The 13,628-nt window shown below is 40.5% G+C and overlaps 1 protein-coding gene across 10 annotated transcripts in view; it reads right to left on the reverse strand.

The window, feature by feature from the left end:
• MACF1 (microtubule actin crosslinking factor 1) overlaps nucleotides 1-13,628 on the reverse strand; it is a 333,277-nt gene that overhangs the window by 231,134 nt on the left and 88,515 nt on the right. The window contains exon 1 of one of the 10 annotated variants that reach the window (XM_084873245.1): nucleotides 4,269-4,551. The exons of the other annotated variants lie outside the window; for them this stretch is intronic. Coding sequence (XP_084729371.1) covers nucleotides 4,269-4,377 — 109 coding nt within the window. The 5' untranslated portion in view covers nucleotides 4,378-4,551. Of the gene's footprint in view, nucleotides 1-4,268; nucleotides 4,552-13,628 lie in introns of those variants that run through there. 10 annotated transcript variants of the gene reach the window in all.

The raw sequence follows: 13,628 nt of genomic DNA on the forward strand, positions 1-13,628 counted from the left end.
TCTAATTAATGGGGGGAGAGAGACAAGCTAAGGAAGATGACAACACAGGTTTGAAGAAGTACTAACAGTGCAACTGAAGCACAGAAGGAAATCTTCCTTCAGTCAAGGAAGGCTTTCAGGGGTGGCAACTGCTTCCCTTGCAGGACAAGCATCAAGGAGTCCAGTTGAAAAGAGGACACAGGCAATTCAGATAGAGATCTACAAGCTTTAAAATGATGATGGACTACTAACTAGCTGCTTGTAAGGCCAAGACAGGAAATGAAACCAGAGAAGAAGGCCGGGGCAGATCATGAAAAGCCTTTTAGGTCATGCTGTAGATTTTGAACTTACTTTTAAAAGCAGAGAAGTACTGATGAATTTTTAAGCAGGAGAGTGACAGACAGCTCTGTATACTAGAAAGATCACTCCAACTACAGACAGAAGACAGATTAGGGGTGGTTGTGGGAGGAGAAAAAATAGGGGAAAGATATTATTTGAACAGTCCTAAAGAGAAAAAATGAAAAATGGAAGACACAAACTAAAACAGGAGGAAGACTGGGGAATGAGATAATGTATGTGAATGCAAGTGTGGACAGGGCTGAAACAGTATTAAACAGTATTGAAAACTGTTTAAAATTCTAAATACTAATTGAATGCTAAGCTCTGCCTTACAAGTATTATATGGCTTCCGTACAGACTGTCTTTCTGTAGCTGAAGAGACAGTGACTTGGGAACATGGCTGTAAAAGCCTTGTATCTATATACCCAAACCTCACAATGGACCCATAACCCCTAGAAAAAGGGCAGCTAAGAAAAGCTAAGGAATAGTAATCAGTGATTAGTGCTGCACTCCCTTTACCTGTACACACACACACACACACACACACCCCTCATTTTCAGAGCAAAAATAATTTTACTGACCAATGGAAATACCAGAAAGATAAGGAGTTAAGAAACCATCTATAGTAATGAAAAGGTAAATCCCTAGGCTGAAGAAGACAGCCTTCAAATATAAGCAAGCCTGATACTTAGAAGACAAAATAGACTTGGTCTTCTCTAGACTAAATTTGCACTAATGGACATAAATTACAAAGAGGCAAGTTTCACCTCACTCATTTATGGATAATAAAGAACATTATAAACTGATGAACCAAAAGATAGATATAGAGACAGTAAAGCAACAAGTAGACTGTCAAATTACAGCGGGGAGGGTAGGGAGATCTGGGGGAGATAATAGATCAACCAAAGGACTTGTGTACATGCATATAAGTACAACCAATGGACACAAAACTCTGGGGAGGGAGGGTATGTATGGAAGGGGGGGGGAGGCAATGTTAAAATATGTACACAGAGAATAATTTAATAATAATAAAAAAAGAGGCAAGTATCAGCTTAAAAAAGAACTCCCCAGGTACGAACACAATGAATAGATCATAGGATGTATGTTCAACAATCAGAGCCCTTCAAGCAAAGGAAGAATGACTTTTTTTTTAAGCAAGTTTTTTAATCCTCACTAGAGGATATGTTTTTAATGATTGGGGGAGAGGACATTGATGTGAGAGAGAAAATTAATTTATTTCCTCCCATATGTGCCTCAACAAAGCAAGGACCAACAGGAAACATGTGTTTATGTGCCCTGACCAGGAATCGAACCTGCCACCTTCTGGTGTATGGGACTATGCTCCACCCAACTGAGCCACACAGGCCCAGGAAAGAATGATTTCTGACAAGGGTAGAATTAAGTAAGAAGCTGGATTAGTTAATAGGTAAGGTACCTTCCAACTCTAAGAGCAAAATAGCAGATGTTACCAACTTTGAGAGTGGAAGAAACAAGAAATCTATACAAATGGTGAGGACTTACTACAACAGGGTATCTTAGAATTACAGTGCTAAAGGAACCTCAGAAATATAGATAGCGGTTTTCAACTCTGACAAGAGAACATTTAGTCAAACAAATCTGATATGGAACGCAACGTATAGAACAGGTAACTGCAGAATTTAATAGCATAAATCAATTTTAGAGGTTCACATTTATGTTACTTATGTTAAAGCCAAATAAAACCAGGTAATTTTGATTGAAATCAGAGATTAATTAATTACAGTTATATCAACCTTAGCATCTAATTTATTTCTATGTTGTATTTTACCCTGTTTCCCCGAAAATAAGACAGTGTCTTATATTAATTTTTGCTCCCAAAGATGCCCTAGGTCTTATTTTCAGGGTATGTCTTATTTTTCCACGAAGAAGAATACGGTACACATTTATTGTTAAATGAAAATAAAGGAAATTTATTACCTGTATACGGTACGGTAGTACGGTAGTTGTCAACACAAACCAGACAAACTGTGAATCCTACAGTATCAAGAATTTACTCATTTATTCAATGACAATCATATCATCATCTTCTGGAATATCATCATAACAATCCAATTCCTGAATTTCCTGGTGAATTTCTTGTGACTCCATTTCTTTCAGAATCAGTGGACCAAATCTCTCATGTTTAGCCTAGGGGGGCCTTATTTTCGGGGGATGCCTTATATTTTACTCAGAAGGAAACCTGTAAGTAGGTCTTATTTTCGGAGGATGTCTTATTTTCGGGGAAACACGGTATTGCAGGGAACTATTTTTTTAAACTGATCAATAAAGCACTTAAAGATAGGACTATGACTCCTAAGTTCCACAGAAAATTCTTCACTAAAGATAAACTTTTTAAAATATATTTTTTATTGAAATCAGAGAAAAAGAGGGAGGGAGAGAGAGATAGAAACATCAATAATGAGAGAGAATCATTGATTGGCTGCCTCCTGGCACACCCCACACTGAGGATCGAGCCTGCAACCGGGGCATGTGCCCTAATTGGTAATTGAACCATGACCTCTGGTTCATAGGTCGATGCTCAACCACTGAGCCATGCCAGCTGTACTGAAGAAAACTTTTAAAATATTAATTTTAATATTAGCGATTATCAGTTTAGAAATGTCATTACCATAATGCACAGGGAAAGGAAAGCATCAATTCCACCTGAATATTTCTTTTCTCATAATGTATGAAATATATATAGGGATGAATAACTTACTCATGTCTTTCTATGCTCAAATACAAGTTCACATTTCAGGAAAGCCATTTGGTGATATCTTTTTAAACACACTACCACACAAGCAAACATATTTCTAATGTTCTGTTTTTGCTGATACACTTACTGGGATCTGAATATTTAGTCAAAACTTTTCTGGGACTTACTGGAAAGGACACTGGGGAATGACTGAATCTAATTCTAATTCTGTCAAGCATTCATGAACTTTTAATAGAAATCTAAGTCATGTCATCAAACCTCCATCTTAACTTGTAAGAGACAAAGCAACAATATTTCCATACTTGGCTTGGAAGTGTAAGCAGATCACAATGACAGTAATGAAGGCACTGGGATCCAAGGATGTACTCCAGCAGAAGTTAGACTTTATTAATCTTCAACTCTGGAGGAAAAGAATCAGCTAAACACTGCACACCTCAGCGCTGGGTGTTTAGAAGTTAAAGGAATATAATGTAAATAATAGCAATATGGGATGAAAAGAAGGGTCTGTTACCATTTTTTTAATTACTTTTAATATCTGGACCCAGTCCCTTGGGGAAAAGAACCGTTAGCTTCCTTGCATTTACCGGGGTGACTTGGGCACACAGAGCACACTGTCTAGCTGCCCGAGAGGAAAAGGACAGGCGCAGTCACACCGAGGAGAACAGAGGCACCCTCGGAGGTGTTCCAAGATGCCCCTGGGCAAAGACACGCACCCAGCTTCCTCACTGACCTTTCCCCTTCTGTCTTTTCTCACCCGAAACTGCGCCAAATCCAGAAACTTCTGTAAGCCTACAAGTTTCCCCGCCTCTAAACCTGGAGGAAGGGGACAGAGTTAATGGATGTTTTAGGTTAAAAACAAAGACCCCCAAACCACTTTTGAGATTGAGAAAGTAAGGAGAGGAAGGGCTTGATTCTCTGAGAAAGGACACAAGTCAGCATAGTTGCCACTTCCCTCAGCTTCGGGCCCAGACATCACCTCATCAAACCAGCACCCTCCAGCCAGGCAGCGTCATAGAACAGGAAAGCGTGTGGGTCCTAAAACGGGCACTGGGCTGCCCTGGGACCGGTTTTCTCAGTAGGTCTACACACACACTCATGTCTGACAGATGAAAGGATGTACTGGCCCTTTAAGAAAAGTAACTGGTAAGACTTCCGTCATCTATCCCTACCTCAAAAGACCCACCCTAGATTTAAAGAATAATTCAATACCAGTTACCTGCTCTGCCTCTGGCACATCTCTTCCAGTATAGAACACCGACAATCCCAAGAACATGAGTCAAAATAAAGATGGCTGGTGGCAAATAAGATGAATCTAAGAGAGGCATTTTCCAGGCCGGTCCTTTCTCCTCCAGGGAGTTAGCCACAAGCCCACAGCTCGGTGCAGGCTTCTGAATGCCTTTCTACTGAGGTTACTGCTGCCCTTCCTGTGCTATCAGCAGAGGCAGAAGCCGGCAGTTCAGTGTGTCAGAAACTTCCTGGCAGCTTCTCCTCCATCCCGCCTGCCTTTCTCGGCGGCAGTGGTAGACAGGGACTAGCGCTGTGCAGTGTATCTCAGGCGAAGCCCAGGAAACAACTGGCCAGAGGGGGCGGGGGAGGGGAGGAGGAACCAGGAGAGTGAAAGGAGAGCCTAAGCTAGTGTGGAGCTGACTCAAACTCTATCTCCGGCATCCTCTGTTCAGCTTAAACAAACAAACCTCAGACCCTCTACAAGAAGGGAGGGTGTCAGAGGACGTCACACTCCACTTTCCATTCCCAGCCCGGATGGAATGCCAGACTCCCAGATGAAGCTGAAAGGAAGAGTCCCAGAAGCCCTGGGGAACCATTTTCAGGAAGAAGGCATGGACAGGCATGCACAAGAACCCTGGACAGTCGGAGGGCAACTCTTCCACACCCACAGCCCAGGAGGAGGCAAGGGGCCTGCACGCCACTGCAGAGAGGATCGCAGACAGAGCAAGTCCATGAAACAGACCTGACGTCAGGGCACGAGAAAGACGAGCAAGGAGAACAAAAATCCACCTGATTTGTACTACCTGTCCAAGGGGATATCAGAACACTCAGTGACAGCAAAAAAATGATGCCTTCTACAATATTAGGGCCTGCTTATAAATGGAAACTTGATATGGGCACTGTAGCAAGCAACTTTAGACACTTCACCACTACACACCTACTAAAACGACTAAAATTACAAAGCATGACAACATCAAGTCTTGCCAAGGATGTGAAGCAGCTGGAACTCTCACATATCTGGTGGCAGTGTAAACTGGCACAACCACTCTAGTCTGGCAGGTTCTTATAAAGGTAGGCATACACACAATCTCACACCTGTCAGAACAGCCAACATCAACAAATCAACAAACGACAAGTGTTGGCGAGGTTGCAGAGAAAAAGGAACCCTCGTGCACTGCTGGTGAGAATACAGACTGGTGCAACCCCTGTGGAGAACAGTGTGGAGTTTCCTCAAAAAACTGAAAATGGAACTCCCATTTGACCCAGTAATCCCACTCCTAGGAATATATCCCAAGAAACTAGAAACACCAATCAGAAAGGATATATGCACCCCTATGTTCATAGCAGCACAGTCTACAATAGCTAGAATTTGGAAACAGCCTAGGTGCCCATCAGCAGATGATTGGATCAAAAAACTATGGTACATCTACACAATGGAATACTATGCTGCCATAAAAAAGAAGGAATTCTCATCATTTGCAGCAACCTGGATGGAATTGGAGAACATCATGCTGAGTGAAATAAGCCAGACAATGAAAGAGAAACACCACATGACCTCACTCATTTATGGATAATAAAGAACATTATAAACTGATGAACCAAAAGATAGATATAGAGACAGTAAAGCAACAAGTAGACTGTCAAATTACAGCAGGTAGGGTAGGGAGATCTGGGGGAGATAAGAGATCAACCGAAGGACTTGTATACATGCATATAAGTACAACCAATGGACACAAAACTCTGGGGAGGGAGGGTATATATGGGGGGGGGGGGAAATGTTAAAATATGTATACAGATAATAATTTAATTTATAAAGGGGGGGGGGGAATTGGATTAAATAAAAGTTGAGTAAACTTAAAAAAAAAAAAAGTGCTCATCACCAGAAAATGAAGTTGAAGTTAACTATGTAAAATGACAGATGTTAACTAGACTTATTGTGGTGATCATTTCACAATGGGTATAAATATCAAATCATGTTATATACCTAAAACTAATATAATGTTATATGTCAATTATACCTCAATTAAAAACAATTTTAAGCCAAAACTGGTTTGGCTCAGTGGATAGAGCGTCGGTCTGTGGACTGAAGAGTCCGGGGTTTGATTCCGGTCAAGGTCATGTACCTTGGTTGCAGGCACATCCCCAGTAGGGAGTGTGCAGAGGGCAGCTGATCAATGATTCTCTCCAATCGATGTTTCTAACTCTCTATCCCTCTCTCTTCCTCTCTGTAAAAAAGTCAATAAAATATATATATATTTTTAAAAACAATTTTAAAAACTAAATGTAAAAAAAAAAAGGATGGGAAGAAATTAGTGACAACAAAAACAACTTTTGCAAGAAATTTTGCTGTAACAGGGAGCAGAGAGAAGGATGTAGGGTCAAAAGAGTTTTTCTTGGCATGTGAAATATATATAATACAGTGTTTGCTGAAAGGAATAAGCACTAGAGAAGAAAAATTTATAGTGCAATCCAATGGATACTAAACTGGAGCTCCCTCTGGGCTGTCTTGTGAAACAGAGCATTTCATTCATTCATTCAATTTAAAGACATGGAGCATTATGCCAGACACAATGGACACCACAGCAATAATACACACCCCTTACTGTGAGAAGCTCTGGAGCTGTGACGGTAAAAGAAGATGGGCATGTTTGGAAGGTCAATTATTATTACATACTATACTAATAATATAATATACTAACATTTATTGAGCAGCTACTAGAAAGCACTTTCACGTTTGCTACTTCTTTAATTCTGATAATGTACCTTAAAATATCCCCATTTTAGAAATCAAGAACTTGAGGCTCAGAAAATTCAAGTTATTCTGTCCAAAGTCACAAAATAAGTAAGATGATGAACAGACATCTGAACTTTTATCTGTCTGATTTCAAGTCAATATATTTTACCACACTGCCTCCCTTTGCTAAAACGTTTTGGCAAAATAAGTACACTAACTTTAAGTTAAACAATTTTAGATACTTATGTTTGGGAAACTTCCTCTTTACAAAACTTAATCTGTGCATAGCTCCACCCACCCGGCTCTAAGAAAGATTCTCAAGTTCAACACAAAACATTATAGTGCTAGCTCTATTACCATTGTACAATTGTCTTTTTGCAATCTTACTCACAATATTTTCATTTCCCAAAATGGAAATCATTTCTCTGCCTTATTCTGTTACCAGACACCACTGTAAAAGTATCTGAATTAGAAAATAATTTAGCATGCTTGTGTCATTCAAAAATACCTAGGCAAAGAAGGACAAAGCATTCAAATATCAAGATACATTCTGAATCTGTTATTATTAGAAAATACAATGAAAGGTACCCAAAAATTTACTCTTGATAAGATCTTGATTAGATAGCATGCTATACCTTGGATACACCATTTTCTACATATGATGGGTAAGATGTTTGTTTCTACCCTTTGTGTGTATGTGTATGTGTGTTTGTTGAAGAAAGAAAGAAAAGGTGGGGAACTGCCTTTGCAAAAATAAATTTTTCACTTGGCAAAACTAAAATGGATCTGTGTGCTATCGTTTACAGGAAGTGGTTAGAGACTGGCAGGAGGGAGTGACTAGTTTCTTTTTAGAGATCATTTATTATACAAAGAATGGGCCATTTAAAGTCATATTTAGCACCCCTTGGGGTATCCCTAGCTAACAGCCAATGGGCAGGGCCCTAAACCATCAAAGAAACCTTGTAGAAGCAAGACTCTGAACTTTGTTAAGATTTTAGACCTGCCTCTCTTTAAGATTACTTCACTAACAAGAATTTAGGACAGTTACCCACAACCATTACCCACAAGAAATCTCAAAATAAGGCAATACCCCAGAATCACTTTAATGTCTATGACCAGGAAGAAAGCAACCCCATGAGAAGTGACGCTGTTTTATTCAAACTGCCATGATGTTACACTTAGTCTCAAAATAGCACATGTAGTAGCATAACTTCAGATATTGACTAAAAATTTGAGACCCTCAACCAAAGGACTTGTATGCATGCATATAAGCCTAACCAATGGACACAGACACCAGGGGAGTGAGAACATGAGTGGGAGGTTGGGGGGCTTTAGAGGGATAAGAACACATGTATTAACCTTAATCAATAAAGAGGAAAAATAAAAATAAAATTAAAAAATTTTAAGACCCATCACAATTAAAATTTCTGAAATCTAGAAAAATAATGCTTATAAAGAGAAACTTTTTTAGGTTACATTATAATTTTAATCATATTTTAAAACCACATATATATGACTAAAACTTTGGTAGAGAGACTAGCATATTTTTTTTAATATATTTTATTGATTTTGTACAGAGAGGAAGGGAGAGAGATAGAGAGTTAGAAACATCGATGAGAGAGAGTCATCAATCAGCTGCCTCTTGCACACCCCCTACTGGGGATATGCCCGCAACCAAGGTACATGCCCTTGACCAGAATCGAACCCAGGACCCTTCAGTCCCCAAGCCGACGCTCTATCAATTGAGCCAAACCGGTCCCGGCGCTTATATCTTATAGGATGGGAAATCTTGGCTTCTGGAAAGGACAGGATCCAGGCATCACAGGCTGGCCCTGAGCTCTTGTCCTCTTTCTCCTCCCATAAATCCAGTAGACATAACTATAGCTAGGCAGAGGATGTGGACTTCACAGACGCTAACTACAATAGAAGACATCATGACTCCTGTCTTTAATGGTTAGCAATGTAGGACTGAGACAATTAATAAACATGGCAAAGGCCTAGAATTCCTTTTTAAAATCTTCTACATACCAAAGTGTTACTAAATACAATAAAGTTAGAAAAAGCTCCCAAAGCGGCCAGGCCCGGAGCAGCTGGGTCGGGTGCGGCCAGGCCAGGAGCAGCAGCTGCCAGGCTGGGAGCGGCCGGGCCCGGAGCAGCCGGGCCCGGAGCAGCCGGGCCCGGAGCAGCCGGGCCCAGAGCAGCCGGGTTGGGTGCGGCCAGGCCCAGAACAGCAGCAGCCAGGTCCAGAGGAACTAGGTCGGGAGCAGCGGTGACCAAACCCGGAGCAGCTGGCTGTGGAATGAGCCAGAGCAACAGAGGCCAGACCCGGAGCAGCCTGGCCTGGAACAGCTCGCTCCTCGCCTGCCCCTGCCCCACAGCTGCCTCTCAGACATGGCTGGAAATTTTTGTGGGAACTTGAGGGTCTGCTGAAACAAGTGATGAAGGCTTAGATCTGGATGTGTTGAGTTAGTATAGGGCTGGGGTGTTGATCTGTGAGTGCCTTGGGTGGGGCCTGGATAAGGCTGGTTGACCTATTTGGAAATGTCTTTTGTGTGAAATGTATCATTGGGCATGTGGTGGTATTATTGATATGAGAAAATGCTAAGTAACTGAGTTACTATCTGAAAAGGGATTTAATATGGGGGGGGGGGGAGGGAGGGAGGAAGAGACTGAACATAAACTGCACCTATGGATGAGGACAATGGGGGGTGGGGAGGGGGCGGAGGGTGGGGTGGGAACCTGGTGGAAAGAAATGAGGAACCTTTGTAACAATATGAACAATAAAGATTGATTTAAAAAAAAAAAAGAAAAAGCTCCCAAATTTCTTGCTTAGTAGCCTAGATGCCATGAGCATTCTAGAAGTATGATAATTACAAGATCAACCTGAAGCCAGACTGCCTAGATTCAAATCCAGATTCTACTATATCTGTCACATTAGCAACTTTCAGTGAATTACTTAACTTCACAGAACCTCAATTTCCTCATCCGCAAAAATGATTATTATAATAGTACCTGTCTTGTATAGTTGCAGTGAGGATTAAATGAGTACATGCATTTAAACTGCTTAGTGCTTGGCACACAATATATGCCCAATACTTATTGGCTACTATTATTATTTGGAGGAGCAGCAAACCACATCTGACCACAAAGACCTCTAAATACTATTCCAAATACTATATTATTGTATAATCTAAATACAATATACAAACATTGGTAAACTAAAAATGTATCTAATCTAAATTACCTAATCCCAGTCTCCAACCTGCCAATCCTGTCCTCATCCACTGTGAGATTCGCTCCCTCTGAAACATGCAATGTAACTGTACATCTTAAATGCTCAATAGATAATCATTTGTAATTTCATTCTAAAACTTTTCATTACCCACCGTCAGCAAATTAAGTCCAAAACTCTCCAGCTTTACAATATTTCCTCATTTACCCTAGAATGTACAATATGTCCCTCATTTACCCATCTCCACGTCAAAATTCCATACCTATGGACCAGCTGAAGGTCAATTTTCCTTGGGACAGACTCCCTCTATTCCAGTTAGAAGTAAACCTTTCCTTTTATAATAACAATTTGTGGAATGAGCAGTGGGTGAGTGGATGAATAGATGGATGATAGATAGATGAATTAATGGATTAGTAATGAACAAGAACACTGTGAGAGCCAGGAGTGTAAGAGGAGAACATACTAAAAAGAGCAAAAATGCAGAGACATGGAAGCATGGAACAGAGTGTAGAATCTCAGAAGAAAACTGGGGAAGGATGGGTGGGTAAGAGGTAACCAACCAAAGACCTTGCGTAATCCATAGACACAGACAATAGGGTGCTGTAAGTCTGGGGCAGGTGGGCAGGGGCGGGCAAAAGGGGGTTAATAGGGGAGGAGGAGAATGGGGACCTATGTAATACTTTCAACAATAAAGATTTAGAAAAGAAATAAAAGCAAATAAGAGCAAAACTTGGTAAATAAACCCGCACGTTCCCCAGAATATAAGCAGTTCTTAGGAATTTACATATTTTGACCACAAAAGCATACACCAGAGAGCAAGAGTCTATAAAACCACCTGGCAGTGATTACTTATCATCTCCTCTAGATAGGCCACATATACTAACAAAGAGCTGAGTGAGCTGCTTTTAACACTGAACTTCCAAATCTACCTGGGAGTTTATGAGAAAAGTAATTCCAAGAACACAAGTATAAATTTTGATTTTCGTTGGAGTTAGAGAAATAACAATTTATGATTAGAAATTCCACTATTAGAAATCTCTCCAGATACAAGTCTGCTCAATATCTAAGGGGGGCCTTTCTGTCCAGCTCAGTAATTGAGGCTCTTACCCTGGAAAAAGAAAAGAAAAAAGTAAAGGTATTGATAGAAAGTAAAGTGGGAAAAGCTCTGGTACAGCACTTAGAAAACTGACCCTAAAATCCGGAGTCAGTCTCTCTCTCTCTCTCTCTCTCTCTCTCTCTCTCTCTCTCTGTACAGGACTCTAAATGTGATATACGTAATTTGTTAGTCAAACCTAGATTCATATTCTGACTTCACGGTTTCTAGCTGAGTCTTTGAACCAATTACTAAATCTCTTTAATCCTCAATTCCTCATCTGTAAAAGGAGAGGACAATAAAATTACCACATCACCGTGTGATCAGTAAGGATTAAGTGAGAAAATGCATGGACTACCTGGCCCACAGTTAACTCGTTAACTACTGTTATTGTTACTACATTAGAGCATTTATGCCCTAGCTGAGCAGCAAGTCCTCTTTAGTGGGTAAATCAAGATAAAGTGTGTATTGTCCTAGCTCAGTGGTTGGCAAACTCATTAGTCAACAAAGCCACATATCAACAATACGATTGAAATTTCTTTTGAGAGCCAAATTTTTTTTAAATTTAAACTTCTTCTAATACCACTTCTTCAAAATAGACTCACCCAGGCCGTGGTATTTTGTGGAAGAGCCACACTCAAGGGGCCAAAGAGCCTCATGTGGCTCACAAGCTGAAGTTTGCCGACCACGGTCCTAGCTGGTTTGGCTCAGTAGATACAACATCGGCCTGCGGACTGGCGGTCCCAGGTTCGATTCCAGTCTGGGGCATGTGCCCAGGTTGCAGGCTCGATCCCCAGTGGAGTGTGTGCAGGAGGCAGCTGACTGATGATTCTCTCTCATCACCCATGTTTCTATCTCTCTCTCCCTCTCCCTTCCTCTCTGAAATCAATAAAAAAAGAAAAAAAAGATAAAGTGTGTGTTACTTAATAGCTCCAAATCACTAACTCAGTGAATAAATCAAACTGGGCTTCAATGGCACTGCTTCAAAAAGAGAAAGGACAAGAATATTTAGAACATCCATAGTACTATTTAATATAATCCTTTTTTTTTTTTTTTTTTTTTTTTTTGTATTCTGACCATTTCCCACTAACAAAATAGTAAAATCTAACTATTAAACCTTTTCCAGGAAAGTCTGATAGTCAGTTATCTGAAGTAAATGGAGAAGATACAGGAAAAGAAGCCCTGTCTATGGATATTGCTTCTAAATTTTGCCAAGGTTATTGTTGTCTCGAAGCATCTCTCATTCTAAGTGAATGCACAGTGAAAGTTAGCATCTTACTGCCATCCAGCCTACATGCATTTTTAAATGTTCTTCCAAATTAAAAAAAAAAAATTGTCTCACTGAGAACACATCTCTTAATGTGGTCTGGCTAAAACACATGATCACCTTTAGCTACCCTGAGGCTCCTTGAATACAAGAGGGCAGGAATGGGCATGCGCTGACAAAGGGATCAGGAGCTCAACAGTGAGGCAGCCTGGCAGGCTTCAGAATGCCAATAGGTAGCTACATTTGAGATTCAGAAAAAGAGTCCAGGCCAACATAAGCATAGATGAAAGAGATCAACTTAAAAACTATTTAGCCATGGAAACCAAGCTTTGTACACAAGAGCTTTTTCCCCCCAAAGAGCTAATTTTAGATTGTGAGCCAGTTTTCCAGATCCTGGCATTAGCCCTAAATTGAAAAAAAGAAAAAGAAAATCCCTGGCCAGGAGGCTCAGATCACTGGAATATCTCCCATACACCTAAAGGTTGCAGGTTTGATCCCCGGTCAAGGTGCATATGGGAGGCAAACAATCCAGGTTTCTCTCTCACACTGATGTTTCACTCTCTCCACTAAAAAATAAAAAAAATCAGTAAGTCAGCCAAACTTAGCAGTACTTAATATAAATTCACATCTTTTGTTTCTGATCTAATATTTTTTAAATGTACAAATATGCCACAATAACGACAAGGAATCTGATTGGTCTTCCATAAGATCAGTGAGCTTCTCTCATTTAGAGCTTAAACCCCCAGTGACCTCTACTGGACAAAGATAGATACAGAAGACTGAGTTTTCTAGCCAAGACAAAGAGACGCTGTGATTGCTTTTATTCCAGTGAAACTCTCGCACATAGAACTCTCATTATACAAGCTCAAGCTTGCCTCAAAATCCATATACACCCATAACACTGAAGGCAACAATATTAAGTCCAGTCAGCTCATTCCTTTTATAGGAAACATTATGTCACCACAAAGTTGGTTGGCCTACTGGATCCCAGTATTCCCAGCTCTGTGATGAGTGCTTAGAGAG

Source organism: Pipistrellus hanaki, assembly GCF_964339955.1.
Source record: "Pipistrellus hanaki genome assembly, chromosome: 2".
In the NCBI taxonomy this organism is placed as follows: domain Eukaryota; kingdom Metazoa; phylum Chordata; class Mammalia; order Chiroptera; family Vespertilionidae; genus Pipistrellus; species Pipistrellus hanaki.